Source organism: Plenodomus lingam, assembly GCF_022343315.1.
Source record: "Plenodomus lingam strain CAN1 chromosome Unknown contig_26, whole genome shotgun sequence".
In the NCBI taxonomy this organism is placed as follows: domain Eukaryota; kingdom Fungi; phylum Ascomycota; class Dothideomycetes; order Pleosporales; family Leptosphaeriaceae; genus Plenodomus; species Plenodomus lingam.
In genome coordinates, this window is record NW_027093941.1 from 929,983 (window position 1) to 945,813 (window position 15,831).

Sequence of the window (15,831 nt, forward strand, 5' to 3'; positions counted from 1 at the left end):
CATCAGCACTCTTCCCATCCGCTTCCTTCGCAATCCTACTTGTAATAGAGTATGCAAAACACATGACATGACACCCACTTTACGTCGACGCAACGCCGCCCCGGCCATTTCCCTCCACGGCTCCGTCTGACTGGACAGGGTCCAACCGTCAGGGTGCGGTACCACACCACACCACACCATAGCATACCCAATCAGGCATGGTCCATCTTCTCTCAGCCGCCTCCCTACTCTACCACACACAAATGTGGCCCCACATGATCACATCCACAGTCCAACCCAACCCCAACCCCAACCTCCACACAGAGCAGACTGACATCAGACCAAATCTACAACCTTCTTCTCCCTTCTCCCTTGTGCCCTCTCCCGTCTCCCCCAGCGTACCAAGCACATACCACCTAACCCGAGAACAGGAAAATAGCAAAGGCACCAGAGTAGAACCAGGCTACATGTATAAAATCTCTTTGGTTCACGTTGCCGAGTATTCTCATAACCTATACCCATCTGTCTATTACCCTGCTCTTACCCAACTCTACCCCATCTTTCCTTCTTATTCTCCTCTCTAGAGAACAAGAACAAGAACAAGAAGAAGAACAAGAAGAAGAAAAAGGTAAGAAGAAAGCGTAGAAAGACACCCTGTTCGTGCCTTGACATCCAATCCTCCATATATACAACAATCCCTCGTTCTTCCTTCCCAATTCATTCTCATCCCATCCAAACGTTACTTCCCTTCCATGTCCCTACTATTCATGTACGTACGCTCGCTACAAAAATATAGCAAGAAGAGAGTCATTAAGCATCATGCCTGCATCCAAGAATCATTCCTTTTGCTTTTACCCTTGTCGCTCATGAAGCAACACCACGCTATCCCACCACAATGCCATTCAGTATACCCAAGCACACTGCGCCACAGGGGGAAACAAAAGCACGGAAACCGCTCAATCGAGAAAATACATCACAGAAAAGCACCAGTATTGGTAGCCCTCTTCTCATACTCGCCCGTATCGAAATTCGGGTCGAATTCATCAGTTCCTACTCTGCGTACCCCTTGACGTAGTGGCGATGAGGTGCGCGCTGGTGAGGTGATGGCGGGCGGTAAGGTAACGCGCTCGGGGGAGTATCCTGGACTGGAGCTGCGCGGCATGCCCCAATCGTCTGCGTACCCTGGTGGCTCCATCCCTTCGTCGGCGTCGTCGTCTGCACGACTTTCTATGGGGATCAGGTTGGACGAGTCGCCTTTCACAAGGCCTAACCGCTCCTCCTCGGTGGCGACGGCTTTGCTATCTCGGCTGGCGCGGTGACTATGTCTGCTGCTGGTAGGTCTCTTGCTGCTTTCGCCCGTTGACTCTGAGCGATTCCGTGAAAACACATTCTGAAAGGAGAATTGACGCTTTGCCATGTGCGGAGGCGGTTTGGGAGGATGGAGGGATGAGGCAGGGGATGCCTGACGCTCTTGCTGATGGATCGGCCCCGGGAGGTCAAATTGTATGTGGGAGTCGACAATGGGCTTGTAGGAGGTATCTTGCGATAGGTTGTGTTTGTCGGATTGAGAATCCGACTCTTGGTCCGATGCGCCGTCGGTAGGTATCGGTGGAAGTGTCCGCATGCCCATGCCCGGTGTGCCAGGTCTATGTGCGCTGCCGCGACTACTAGTTGACTTGCCGCGAGATCTTAAACGCTGGAAGAAGCCGGGGTGGAAACTGTCGTTGTCGTCGTCCGACTCCTCAGTAGGGAATTGCGACATGCCAAGAGGTGGATGTATCGTTTTGGTATGCACAACAGTGCCACTGCGCGTTGGAGGCCGATTGGGGTCCATGACCGTCTTTCTTCGTCGCAGTCCATCGAACTCGACTTGCTCGCCTTCGCCAATGACTTCCATGTGCTCTTCTTGGATTTTCTTGGCTTCTGCAAGTTCCTTGTGGGATCTGGCCTTCGAAAGGGTCCGCAGAATCGAAGCGCCACCGCGAAGGGTGTCAGCACGTGGCTCGTACTCAGGCTCCTCCACCTCGGCCACGGTTCGTATCTGATCGAGGTCACCCTTGAACACCGCGGTATCAGGAACGTCTTTTGCCGATTTAGAAAGTTGTAGCAGAACGACTCCAGAACAGATTTGAAGGAACCCCATGATAACGCTGACGATTTGGAGTGGAGTGCCTTTGAATCCTTGGAAAAGAACGGCAGAAGTAACAATGGTTGATGATGTGAAGAAGACGTAGTAAGTGGGTGTTACCAAGGCGGCATTGAATAGATTCAGGGCTTTCTGTGCCAGGTTAGCGTTTTCCACAGACGGTCGGCGTGCATAATGGACTTGCATTGAGATATATAATCTCAGTGAGTAGCGTGGCGATCACAAAGACGAGAAGGACGTAGAGGAACCATTCCTTGAACTGGCCGCCGTAAGTTCCGGAAGCCTGGGCCACGATGGCTGCACCCAAACCTTGCGTGGCTACCACTGAGAGGCCCCCAATTAACGAACAAATCGATATGTAGACCATCATGGTCTTCTTTCCGTACTTCGGCCCGAGCCAGATGGCAATTCCAGCGCTTGCAAGGATGATGACGCCTGCAAAACTGAGGAAGCCAGGTGCGATAACCCACTTCTTCATGTCTTGAATGCGTGCCACGGACGACTGCTCTGGCGCATTCACAGCAATGACCACAGATCCAATGATACAGTTGAAGCAGCCTATCTTTCCTACGAAGCTCAAACGCTCCTTTAAGAAAATCGTTGAAAGGATGGCTGTCACCACACAACTCAAGGCGCCCATGGGGGTCACCAAGATAGCATCGGTGAATGCGTAGGCAACCAAATTGCAGATTTCTCCTATGATCATGAGGATCATGCCTAGCCACCACCAAGCGTTCTTCAGGTAACCGAAGCCCTCTCCTGCCTCTTCATTGTATTTCTTGTTTGCTTGCAGCAAACCATACTTCTTGATGACAAACGATGCACCAATGAAGAATCCAGATGCAATGGCCAGGACCAGGCCAATAATTTTGTACGATGCGGGACGTGTTCCAGTCTCTCCACCCATACCACCCGCGCGACGGTGGAGTTGGTGGGCAATTGCCAGGGCATGCGCCGTCGAGTCCATGAGGAATTGTGGGGGACCCTTTTCCGTACAGGCGCACCGCCAGATTCGGCTTTGAAGAAGGGTAGAAGGGGTACAAGTTGGTTATCGGCGTGGAAACATGGGCGAGGAGAGATTCGGAAGTTTTAGCTGGAGGGGACACACGGGGCTGCGCGTAGCGGGTTCCAAGGATCTACCGGTATTGGCGGAGAAGAAGTCGAGGAATTTGGGAAGTCTTGTGTGAGAACGAATTTGATGCGGCGAATGTGGAGATGCGAGACGAGGCGGGGGTTGGTGAATGCGGAGTTGAGAGAGAGGAAGTCGCAGAGGGAGACGGGCAGCACTGAGAGGCGTTGGAAGGATAAATTGGCTGGCAAGGCTTAGGTAGGATCAAGATTGCCGCTTGTCGTGTCGCGGAAGGCGCAGTCGGGGAAGGGTGGAGCTGCAGGTTGCGTAGGTCTTGTGCGTAGGTAAATAGGTAAATAGATCCTAGCGCTGCAAGGTGCAAGGTGCAAGGTGCAAGATGCAAGATGCAAGGTGCGGGTTCTAGAATTGATCGGCGACCTTTGTCTTTGTTTTTTTGTTGGTGTTGTTTACCTCTTGCGGATGGGAGCAGTAGGTACCTACCTAGTGTGTGTATTAGACTACCGTTATTATGGTAGATGCAAACGAGGCCGAGTGATGTGTAGTGGCAAGTCCAACAGCCCTATCGTTTGCCCCAAACACACAAAGGAAGGCCAGGAAAAAGAAGAAGACGTCGAAGACGAAGAAGAAGAAAAGAGTCGTAAGCTGGCCGGATGATGGTGGAAGGCGACGGTTCAATCAGTGGCACCCGTCAACATTGAACAGGCTTCTGGACCCAAGACTCGTCCGCTGGCTGCAGGGGGCAACCAACCGCCACCAGGGCCCCAGAGATACGACAACAGGCTGAGGTACCACTCCTACACCAGAACATAATACTTCTCCTACTGTACATACGGCCTATCTGTTAGCGGGAGAGAGAAATTGGATCAGTAACAGCCAAGAGATGGACCCGGACTTGGAAGAGACAGCTGCGCGACGTCCGCAAGAACCCTACCTACTATGCATGTAGTGTGTGTATGTACCGGTACCTAGGTAGAGTACGCTTCGGGTGCCCGAAATAAGTCGATCAACACCGCCGGTTGGCCAGGCACTAAGGTACCGGTACCTAGCCACACACACACCACACACACACACACCACACACACACATATGCACATACAGTCAGCACCTTCTCACCGGCACTGCTACTACTACCACCACCACCACCACCACCCCACCCCGCAACATCCCCACCGCCACTTGATGCCCGCACCACAGCAATGGTCGAGCATGGCGCACACGAACCCCGCGACATCTTCGCTGCCAACTCGATAGCCGAAATCCATGCCGCCCTCGACCAGCTGCACACGCAAGAGGCCACGGTGACGCAGCGCCTCAATGCCCTCATCGCCGCCCAAAAGGACCTCTCCCGCCATCTCGGCCGCCTCGACCTGCTCAGAGCCAATCTCGGCACCCAAGCTGTCAACACGCGAGCCATCAGCAATGGCATGCTCTCCGACGCCGCCTCGACTGCCAACCGCATCTCGAGTGCTGTGCGCCGGCTGGACCAGGAGCAGACAAACGTCAAGGCGACACTCGAGGTGGTCGAGCAGGTGGCTGAGCTCAAGGCCTGCGTGCTCGGCGTCCATGGCTCCATGGGCGCCCCGCAGGACTGGGAAACGGCTGCGGGGTACCTCAGTCGCGCCTCCAAGATACCAGCAGATGTCATCGACGGCAGTTTTGCAGAGGAAATCGTGCCTACCGCCGAAGTCCCCGATCCGCCACGGGTGACTCTGGACGCTGCAGCCGAGTCGTTGTGTGGACTGTTTCTGCGCGAATTCGACAAGGCCGCCAAAGAGGGCGACGGCTCCAAGGTCACGCGCTTCTTCAAGCTGTTCCCCTTGATTGGACGAACAGACGTGGGATTGGATGCCTATGGGAGATATGTCTGCCAGGGTGTTGCTTCGAGGGCGCGCGCAAACTTCAACTCGCCTGCACCGGCACAGCGGAACGAGGGCTTCTTCTACGGCAACACCATCACCAAACTGTTCGAGCACATTGCCCAAATCGTCGACGGCCATGAGCCGCTGGTGGAGCGCCACTATGGCCCGGGCATGATGCAAAAGGTCATTGAGCGACTACAGATCGAAGCTGACGTGCAAGGTGGCATCATACTCGACACGTGGCGTGAAGAGCGAAACATTGACCGCAAGCTCACCGAGATCAAGTCGTACGCCTTTTCATTTCTAGTCCAAAGCTTCCTCCCGGCCCAGAAACCTGGGACTGGCACGCCTCGATCGAGCTCTCCGGCCAATGGCGCTCCACGTTCCAGCGAAGACGAGGGTGTCAATATGAAGGAGGTGGACGGCTTGCTGGGAGAAAGTGCGCTAATACTAGGCCGATATGCCCTGTACTCGCGCTTCCTCTCCGACAAATGCGCGGTAAGTCGATTGATTACGAAGAAGAACATTGCATATGCTCATCCATGTAGCCTTTTGAACCTGAAGATCGTGTCGATCATGGCCTAGTCATGCCTCATTTCTTGGCAACTAGCAATTTACACAAGAAGGTGACAAGCCATCTTGTTGAGCCTGTCAACGTCATGTCCACCTTTTTCTTCAGACGATCCGTCGAGAAGGCTTTCCAGCTTGATGAGGCACCCTCTGACTTGACGCTCCACCCCACCAAGCCTCTTGGCTCAAATCCCCCATTCATCACCTCCGCTGTTGACGACGTCATGTATATTGTCAACCAAGTGCTCCAGAGAACTCTAGCAACATCTCAGCGCGCAGTCGTCTCCAGCGTCGTGCCAATGGTGAGTCAGATCTTGGGTACGGACTTCATTGGCATGATCCAGCGCAAGATGCGGGACGAGAGCTATCCCAAGCCCGTTATTCAGGGTGGACTTCCACCAGAGGACAAAGTCATTGCCTTTTTGGTTCTGATCAACAACCTTGACGTCGCGAATGACTACATTAGGCGAATTGTACAGCAACAGCTTGGTGGCTCACCAGAGGGTAGCAATGGTCACCAGGTTTCGAAGTCGCAGCTCCACGATCTCTTTCCCTTTGGCCATGATGCCACGTTCGTCGAGAACACTTTGAAGGCTATGGAAAGATCCTTTGCCTCGAAGAGTGGCGACCTTCTCAATGATGGCATCACCGTGCTCTTTAACAACGTCCTCAAGCCTCGTATCAAACCGTTACTAGCGGAAGCGTTTCGCGACGTCGACTATGCGCCGGAAGAAGACGATGATCTCGAGGACGAGCGGGAAGAAGAAGATGCTGATCTTGTAAAGTCACGCTTTGACCGTGGCTGGGGTACAGTGATTCGTCCCATCAAGCGCATTTTGACCTTTGCAAACTTTGACCGTTTGCTCACTCTTGCGCTAAACTATCTCGCATCCGCATTAGATCGGCGCATCCGGAGTTATTACGGCAGAGTGAATGAGCTTGGAGCTGTAAGACTCGAACGTGATATCGCGGGCATCGTCACAGCAGCCGTTGCTGGCGGCAAGTATGGTTTGCGCGATGCCTTTACAAAGTGCACACAAATGACGCTCATCATGAACATGGAAGACGATGAATGGGATGAGGTTGCAAATGACACTTCAGGCGAGTCCGGCATCCCATGGGTCATGGATGCCGAGGAGCGGAAGCGCGTCCGAGCCATCGTGAAGGGGGGATAATATGGGGATACCTGAGCAGCGGCTTGCAATATAGCTAAATTGAACAAGGTACAAACCGGGACCATTTCCCCCAATACCCACACGAGCCGAGATATATCTACAGCACCATAACCCGCTATTGTGCTGCACACATGACACATCTGGTGACCTGGCATTATATACACATATGATGGGTCTTTTCTTTTTTTCCCATCTAAGATCGACTCGCCGTGTCTGCATGCCGCTCCGGCCGTCTCCCACTTCGGAAGGAGTTATGCGCCCGCGTTACAAAAAGGTTACTAACCCAGTTACAAGCTCACCCAGACCTAATCGGGGCTTAGCTTCGTAACTCGGCGTATCACGTCGGGGATATCAAACCTTGTATGAAACGTCACCGACCTCTTACTTTACACTTGACCAGTCTCACCCTAGTCTCTCACCCCCTCACCCAAGGGCCGACCAGCTGTAGTAACTTACAGGCATGTGGCCCGAGCAAGTAACTCCTCTTCATTAGTGGGCTCAACAAAGTCTGGACTCTAGACAGAGCCCTAAACAGCTTCCAAATTCCAATAGACATCTTTTCATATGTGACGTTTACAGTACAACGGAAGTTGCATCCATATCCGTGCCGCACTAGTTACTTAGCAGGAGGCCCTACTAAACTTCCTAATTAGGTAATGTTATTCTACTTTAACTTAAAATAAATACTATAATAATTATTTAATGCCTAGTAGGCTAGTTTATAGGGCCTTAACGCCCCCTTTACTATACTATTAGATTATAACGGTTATAACGTTACGGTACTTACACAATACATGATCTTCTTGTTCTTTCTAGATCATCTATACCACTTATGATATCCATAGTAGTAACTACTGCTACTACTACTACTACTAGTATTCCCGATCCTAGCTTAGATAAGATACGTCCTTATTAGGATTAGTTTGTTAGTGTTAGGATATAGTGTCTATTCCCACTGCGCCAAACAACCAAAAAGGTGCGTATAATCCATGAATATGGATTATTCACGAATAGAATAGTATATATAGGCGCAGGGCACGCCATACCCCATAGTCCTACTATGCGCGCACGCTATGGCCTAACAATTAGGTGGATACGGACACCTTTAGATGTATCCTTTCTCATTTCCTTATTCAATTCATTACTCATTTGTTTCTTGTATCGTTTCTTGCATTGATCTTGTGCCTTTAAGTGTTTGCTTTGCATACACTTTCTGTTGATTCGCGCTTACCAGTTCATTGATGCGCATTCTGGACATTATCTGTTTGAGACAATGCGGCCTGTAGACATCCTCTCCATATTCACGCTTATTCCTGCAACCTATGCCCAATGTCCCTCATACTCCGAATATGCTAGACAGAGGCACGAACCGTTTACTGGAGGGAGCCTTAACTTGTCATATGCTCGGCCTATAGAAGCCTGCCGAACATTCATCTCACAAGAGGTGGAAGACACAATTGAACGACTGCGCCATGTAATCAAGGATCCTGACCTCTTCCGGGTCTTCGAGAATAGTTGGCCAAGTACACTGGACACGACGATTGCATGGCAAGGTTATGCAGACCAGACTGCTGAAGAGGACGAAGATGGTGAGCAGAGGGAGACGCAAGAGGAGCTCACATTTGTGGTCACGGGAGACATTGAAGCAATGTGGTTGCGAGACAGTGCAAACCAATTACAAGCCTACGTCTCCCTACTGAAGCCATCCAAAAGTCAGAACAGTTTTGCGAGTCTCTTCCGCGGTGCCATCAACCTGCAAGCTCGTTACATCTTGGAGAACCCCTTCTGTAACGCCTTCCAGGCCCCTGTAGAGAGTGGAATCAAGCGCAAAAGCAGTATGAACAGCGATGAAATCACCCCTGCTTTTGATGACATGAGCGTCTTCTCCTGTCAATGGGAACTCGATAGCTTCGCCTCCTTCTTGCAGCTCTCCGCCGACTACGCAACCGCAACGAAAGACTACGACTTTTTCAAACAGACCAGAAACTGGACGAAAGCCGTGGAAACAATCTTACGGACCGTGGAGAGCATGAGGATTGATTCCTACACCCCAGACGGCGCATGGCAGCACACACCCTACACCTACTGTGCACCTTATGGCGGAACCCCAATCAACCGCTGCAACGGAAGTCCACACAAAGGCAACATCGGCCTCATACGCAGTTACCATCGTCCAAGTGACGATGCGTGTACGTACCAGTACCTTATCCCCTCTAACATGATGTTCAGCTCCGCCCTCAACGCCTGCTCCATCATCGCATCTACCATCTCGCCGCGATCCGGCAAGCTAAGCAGATGGATGAAACGCACAAGCACCCACATCAACCGGGGCATCGACGCCTACGGCATCATCGACGACAAACTGCACGGCAAAATATACGCCTACGAAGTCGACGGCTTCGGCAGCGCAAACGTCATGGATGATCCCAACGTCCCCTCTCTACTCTCCGCCCCCTTCATCGGCTACACAACCCTCCACGACCCCATCTACGCCAACACACGCCGCAAGATTCTCTCGCGCGAGAACCCCTATTTCGCCCAGGGCCCCGTGCTTTCGGGCGTGGGGTCCCCGCACACCCTGCCCGGGCGTGTGTGGCCGATGGCGCTGATCGTCACCATCCTGACGAGCGAGGACGAGGACGAGATTCTCGCGAATTTGCAGATGTTGGTGAGGAGTACGGATGGGCTTGGGTTGATGCATGAGAGTGTGGATGCGAGGAGTGAGAAGATCTGGACGCGGCAGTGGTTTAGTTGGGCGAATGGCTTGTTTGGGAGCATGATTTTGGATTTGGAGAAGCGGAGACCGCATTTGTTGAGTATGTTTAATAGTAGTGCTAGTGTTGGTGCGGGAAGTCATCCTTTATAAGGGCCCTTTTTATATCATCCTATCAATTCAACGCCCTGTTGGGCTACGCGTTGCGGTAACTCTAGAGCTGAAAAATTGCGCGGAGCGTTAGCAGAGCGTCTAAGGAAAAATGAAATGCGATTTAGTAGTACTCTGATTTTGCAAGGTATACTTTTTATATATTTATACAATCTATCTATTTCATTACTTACTATACTCCTACTAGTACTAGAAGTTTCCAATCTACTCTGTACAAGATTCTCTGTCTAATTGCATACATTTTATACTCGTAGGCGCTATAGGCGTAGTAAACTACGTCAAACCTTTGCGCTGTGCATGAGCCCAAGTCTGATTGTTGTTGGAATCTACCACCACCTCTACTACCACTTTAAAACCCACCTCGATGTTAACGTCGATATCGCAGTATACCAATACCTACCTTAAAACCCACCTTGATATCGTGATATATCAACACTCTATATGAATGCCTACCTTGATACCCACCTCAATATCGATATTGGAATCAAGGTGGGTATCGATATATGTAATATCGCGATATCGAGGTAGGTACGAGGTGGTGGTAGAAATGGTGATTAGGGACCCCTATTACCACCTCTAATACCTCTACTACTATACCATGGCATATAATAGAGTCTGTCTTATACGCCAATTTGCTTGTAAAGGCGTGATGATACTGTGTTTTTGTAGATAGGAAGTACTAGGTTACAATTAGTATTATCCCTGTATACAAGTCAATTCAGCGCATTACTAAAAGCTATCTTAATATTCCTGAGACGCTCTACCAAGCTTTGCCCTACGCTGGCGTGATTGGCCGGGTGGGTATTACTACCAGGGTAGAAAATTGGCACAGCGTCTGATGAATGAGATGACCTTTATATATCTACCCTCTTACCTCTTGTTATCTCGCCCAACCTCAGTGATGCGTGAGACAACCTACTACGCAAGCAAGAAAAGACAGATAGATCATGTCTGGTCTTTGTTAGAGCACTAGCCATTGATATATCAGCCACTCTTCAGACCTCGATCGCAACCTCAGTAGTAACCGCAGTCTCTCCTCATGCACGTGAATTGACATACGGGTAGTGCAGCTGAATGCATGTGCCTGCAGCATTGGAGCCTTGCCCAAACAAAGTCCTTCGAGAGCAACATCAAAAGCGAGCAGGTGATCAGCCGAGTCTTCCATGTCTTCCATGTTAGAAGCCACTCCAAATTTTTCCACATGACGGCGCATGATTCGTTCGTCGCCGTGGACGCTTGGCAAGTTGCCGTGAAGAGTCGCGTGAACGGCCTTGGGCTATTGCCGAAGCTACCATACCGTAGTATGGTACTAGAGTAGGCACAATGTACAGTTAATGGAGAGGACTAACATGCAGATTTTTTTTTATTGCTGAATGCGCACTCGGAATGGCACACGCTACAGTAGCATTGCGTACACGCTACAGTAACTAGCAGCCCTGACTTAGCACGCTACCGTCCGCAAAACCCGACACAACCCGGTTCGAAAAATTTCGTCGCGCGCACATCCTTCCTTTACCCTATCGTACTGCCTACACCACACCCGCGACTTTTCAACGGCAGCATTCTGGCGCCACGGCAAAAGTGCGCCTCCTTTCCCGCCAAGAAGTGGAACCATGGAAGAAAAATTTCAAGGGTCGCGCGCACTCCAGAGCTGTCGAGTTATCCCAACGGCCAACGGATTGGGAAGGCGAATCGCTTTAGGGCCATGGGTGTTTGATGGGATGGATGCATGGCTCCACTTTGGCTCTTCAAGGATCGCGAGATGAAATATAGATGGGCGTATAGCCCACAGCAGCTGGGGCCCATATCTGCCACACTCATCTTCTCATCGTTGTTTTTCCCATACCCACGCTTCTCCCACAGGGTTTCATATCGCCCTCGAATATGGCATCTGCTGGCGAGGGAGTCCTATCCAAGAGGGGTGACCACACCCCTGAGAAGGCAACCTCCCTGAGCGATGTCGAGAAACAAACCACGCCCCAGAACGACCAGCTGCACCGCAAGCTGTCGGCAAGGCATCTCCAATTCGTCGCCATTGGCGGTACCGTTGGCACTGGAGTCTTCATCGCATCAGGGGGTTCGATTGCAACCGCTGGCCCTGTCGGCGCTCTCCTCGCATACATCTTCGTCGGAACGCTCGTGTACTCGGTCATGCTCAGTTTGGCTGAGATGGCCACCTACCTCCCCGTAGCCGGAGCATTCACACAATACGCCGCCCGCTTTGTTGATCCCAGTCTTGGCTTTGCCATGGGATGGATCTACTGGTTCTCCTGGTCGATTACGTATGCGCTCGAACTCACTGCCGCGGGCCTCATCATCCAATGGTGGAATTCAGACCTCAGTATCGGCATCTTCATCACCATCTTCTGGGTTCCCATTACGGCCGTCAACTTCCTGCCTGTGGATATCTTTGGTGAATTCGAGTTTTGGTTCGCGTTGATCAAGGTTGTCGCTCTGGTTGGGTTTTGGATCTTCGCCATCTGCGTGAACGCTGGTGTTGGCGTCCAAGGCTACCTTGGCTTCAAGTACTGGAATGAACCCGGCGCCTTTGCTCCTTATCTCGCAGAGAGCCCTGGAGTGGCCAAATTTGTCGGCTTTTGGGCCGTATTAATACAGGCGGGGTTCGCTTATCAGGGCACAGAATTATGCGCCATTGGGGCCGGCGAGTCTGCGAATCCTCGAGTGACGATGCCCCGAGCCATCAAGCGCACCTTCTGGTCCATCTTCTCGCTCTTCGTGGGAACCATCTTCTTCATTGGCATCCTTGTGCCCTACAATCTCGAATCACTCCAGGTGGGTGACACGAACGCGGGATCCAGCCCCCTTGTCATTGCCATCCAAATGGCGGGCGTCTCCGCTCTTCCAGACATCATGAACGCCATCCTCCTCACCGTCGTTCTTTCCGCCGCCAGCTCCAACGTCTACTCTGGAAGCCGTATCCTCGTTGGTCTCGCAGAGGAACACTGCGCGCCCGCATTCTGTAAACGCACCACCAAACGCGGTGTCCCCTACATTGCCACCGCCATTACCGCCGCCATGGGCCTCCTCGCCTACATGAACCTCTCGAGCAATGGCGGCGAAGCCTTCAACTGGCTTCTCAACATCATCTCTGTCGCCGGCTTCATCGCCTGGTCCTGCATCTGCATCTGCCACCTGTGCTTTATGCGCGCGCTAAAGGCCCAAAACATCAGCCGCGACACCCTCCCGTTCAAGTCCTGGGGCGGCAGCCCCCTCGCCATCTACGGCCTCTCCTTTTGCGCCATCATCACCCTCACCCAGGGCTTCACGGCGTTTGTCCCCTGGAACGTCGAGGACTTCTTCATCGCCTACGTCAGTCTCATCCTCTTTGTTGTCTTGTACACGGGCCACAAGATTGTCAAGCGCACGGCTTTCATCAAGCCTGCGCAGGCGGATATTCTGACGGGCAAGTTTGAAGAGGAGATTGCCGAGTCGTGGGAGGAAAGCTCGGCGAGCTCGTCGTGGCAGAGGTTTAGGAATAAGATTCTGAGGCAGTAATGGAATGGGATGTTGTGACGCAATGGGTTTATGGCTGAGGCACGGAGATACAGAGAGAGAAGGAGAGTCGCGAGAAAAAAAGTGCTTTCTTACTTGCATTCATTATTCGCGAGGCATAGCGTGGGCGAGGCATTTTTGGCATGGCGTTTGCATCAGTCTGCGTTTCTTTACCCACTGGCTTTTGTGCTGTGCGGGTTTCTTTGGGCTGCTCTGGATACCACAAATTTTAATATTCTTTCTCTTATGCTTACTCGACGCTTTTTGCTGTGCACGTGGCATGACGTTATGGAGTGTTTGAGAGAGGGTCGATGTGGTTCAGCCCTTGTATATTGGTGGGCATATGACTAGGATGGAGTGCTGGAGTGTTGAGGGGTTTTGTTGGGCTGGGTGGTGGGTAATGTGGTGGAGGCGGGTTCTATGGTGGGAGTGTGGGTTCTATGTCGATTGATACCAAGATGGGAGCTGTTCGGCTAGGTGGGTAGAGCTTGTATAAATGTCTATATACCCTTCTCTCTCTCTCATTCTATATGTGTCACATGTGAGCAGACGGTGACTTGACGGTAATTCCCTGCTACTTGACTATCATGATGATGGAATCTTCTGGTTTTCTGCATCATCTCAGCAGACGGTGACTTGGCAATATTTCCCTACTACTTGGCCATTATGATTTTGGAATCCCCTGTTCTTTGCATCATTTCAGCATCATGGCAAAACTTTAACACCAGCAACATCCGATTCAACCTTCTCGGACTCAGTTCTGTGAAGCCCAGCATTGTTTATTGATCCTGTGCATCTCCCAGCAAGGCACGCCTAGGCCAAGGCGTAGCACTCGGCAATGGATAACAGCTAGTGTGAAGGGCTCTAGGCTCCTGGGCCTTGTTCAACACAACTGGGATAGCCGTTTCGCGTGGACCACTCTACGTGGTAAAACAGTGTTCGCTTATGCGGGATTTCCGTACTACAGAGGCAAGTATTCGCCCATGGTAAACATGATCTCAACAAATCATTGGACTTGCTTGGAACTGAATGATGTCGCGTTTTCGAGAGAACTTGCTGCGGTGTCAAGCTCAGGGGATAAGGTGACGTCAGAAGCGGCCGTCTTGGAGCCGGCTGTCGTGCCTGAATGGGGGAAGAGGCGCCCGAGTGGGGAGATGTTTGTGGCGCAACCGCAGGTAGGCTCGCCTCCAACGTTCCGCTCTTCTTCCTTGTCAACGGCACTTGAGACAGGCACGCATCTTCCCATTCCTCAGGTGTAGTAGACCAAACGTTCGTTCGTTCGCCTGGAACCCGCTTTACAGACGTTTTGCTGCGTGGAAGTGGAACGTCAAGGTCATTACTGCACCAAACTGGTGGATATGGGAGGATTCCAAGAATACCCGCCTTACACAAGAGGTGACGACGTACCCCATACACGGATCCTTGTGCTATATCGATCGCTTAGCAAGCCATCACCAAGGTTTTTTCAAGGCGTCGCTTACGTCTAAAAGTAAGGGCTAGGCTTTCTATTCGTTCCAGACTGTGTGCTCCTTACTGCGCTTTTCGGCAAAATCGAACTGTACTGAGGCATCAATCATTTTCCTCACCGTCACCCACGAGGTGCAAGAACGTTGCAGCATGATAATATCACTGTCGCAAGTTTCTGTCGTCTTTTGCAGATGGCTTGACGCGTTCTCAAGAAAGAAACTTGTTGAGATGGGCCGTTGTGCTGGAGTGGACCCGAGATCCTCAAGCATTACAAGTCGATCTTTGAATATCACTGTGGCTGTACGATGGAAAAGTCTTGTATGATTGGCTGTAGCAAGAACATCTGAAATCAAACGTTGCATTGCGAAGCTGGCCCACCAAGCCGTTGCCATGGTTCGCGGTATCGTGGCTGGTCTATTTACAGGGCATACTGTGTACGTTTCTGGGACCGGGACTGCTTCATTGGCGGAGATGAGCATTCATGCCATGTCTGCACGAAGAGCTCGGTTCACGGCCACCCCAGTCTAATCGACGTCACCAACTCAGGAGGCTCTTAAGATTGTGAATTTGTGGCTTGTCCAAGCCATCACAATGTGTTTGATCTTGTGGAAGCAACCTGCATGAAGCGTCAAAGCCGAACTTTTCCGTGGTAGATGTGCGTGCCAATGCTTTTACCAGCCGACGACACTGGGCGAGCGGATCTACCAGTAAGTCCAAGTGTGTCTCATTATTACCATGAAGAGGTTGACCGCCGGGATAGATCTAGCCGTGGACCATGTCAGTACTCCTTGTTAATGGTCAGAGTAGCCGTCAGGTTTCAAGATCAACAACTTCAATGGTCTGGCATTCCTAGTGTAGCCAGTCAATGCTTTTCCTTGAAGACTGTTGAAGCTGAACACACATGATCGACGTCACTTTTTACCGTAGGAAAGAGTTGCCGGAGGGCATTGGGATTAGAGATTGGCTCCGGAACCCCACAGATCCACTGAGGAATGTGCCTGAGTGCTGAACCCCGGACACGATGACGATCTGGCTTCTCGAAGCAATGGCTCCATGACGAAGGTCAAGTCACTTCTCAAGCAGGCAAGCCTCAATACCTTGAATCTGTCCCTGAACTAACAATCTCAAGAGTGTATAAGAAGGAGAGC

At 51.5% G+C, this 15,831-nt stretch overlaps 6 protein-coding genes across 6 annotated transcripts; 4 read left to right on the forward strand and 2 right to left on the reverse strand.

Moving 5' to 3' along the window:
* Positions 1–952: 952 nt before the first annotated feature.
* Positions 953–3,902, reverse strand: IAQ61_006575 (uncharacterized protein; the record flags this gene model as incomplete). Its single annotated transcript, XM_066097227.1, has 3 exons — positions 3,696–3,902; positions 2,310–3,638; positions 953–2,257 (listed from the first exon to the last, which is right to left on the reverse strand). Exons 2-3 carry the CDS (start codon positions 3,090–3,092, stop codon positions 953–955), a joined length of 2,088 nt encoding a protein of 695 aa, XP_065952704.1. The 5' UTR covers positions 3,093–3,638; positions 3,696–3,902.
* Positions 3,903–4,411: 509 nt separating this feature from the next.
* IAQ61_006576 (uncharacterized protein) lies at positions 4,412–6,819 on the forward strand (the record flags this gene model as incomplete). Its single annotated transcript, XM_066097228.1, has 2 exons — positions 4,412–5,572; positions 5,623–6,819. The coding sequence occupies 2 exons, from the start codon at positions 4,412–4,414 to the stop codon at positions 6,817–6,819; spliced, it is 2,358 nt and encodes a 785-aa protein (XP_065952705.1).
* A 1,273-nt stretch (positions 6,820–8,092) lies between these two features.
* On the forward strand, positions 8,093–9,685 carry IAQ61_006577 (uncharacterized protein; the record flags this gene model as incomplete). Its single annotated transcript, XM_003845415.2, has 1 exon — positions 8,093–9,685. The coding sequence occupies one exon, from the start codon at positions 8,093–8,095 to the stop codon at positions 9,683–9,685; it is 1,593 nt and encodes a 530-aa protein (XP_003845463.2).
* A 1,902-nt stretch (positions 9,686–11,587) lies between these two features.
* IAQ61_006578 (uncharacterized protein) lies at positions 11,588–13,219 on the forward strand (the record flags this gene model as incomplete). Its single annotated transcript, XM_003845417.1, has 1 exon — positions 11,588–13,219. The coding sequence occupies one exon, from the start codon at positions 11,588–11,590 to the stop codon at positions 13,217–13,219; it is 1,632 nt and encodes a 543-aa protein (XP_003845465.1).
* Positions 13,220–14,080: 861 nt separating this feature from the next.
* Positions 14,081–15,075, reverse strand: IAQ61_006579 (uncharacterized protein; the record flags this gene model as incomplete). The annotated part of the gene is made up of 2 exons (XM_003845418.1): positions 14,081–14,643; positions 14,751–15,075. 2 exons carry the CDS (start codon positions 15,073–15,075, stop codon positions 14,081–14,083), a joined length of 888 nt encoding a protein of 295 aa, XP_003845466.1.
* Positions 15,074–15,821, forward strand: IAQ61_006580 (uncharacterized protein; the record flags this gene model as incomplete). The annotated part of the gene is made up of 5 exons (XM_066097229.1): positions 15,074–15,117; positions 15,337–15,390; positions 15,444–15,460; positions 15,687–15,766; positions 15,813–15,821. The coding sequence occupies 5 exons, from the start codon at positions 15,074–15,076 to the stop codon at positions 15,819–15,821; spliced, it is 204 nt and encodes a 67-aa protein (XP_065952706.1).
* Between the last annotated feature and the right edge of the window lie 10 nt (positions 15,822–15,831).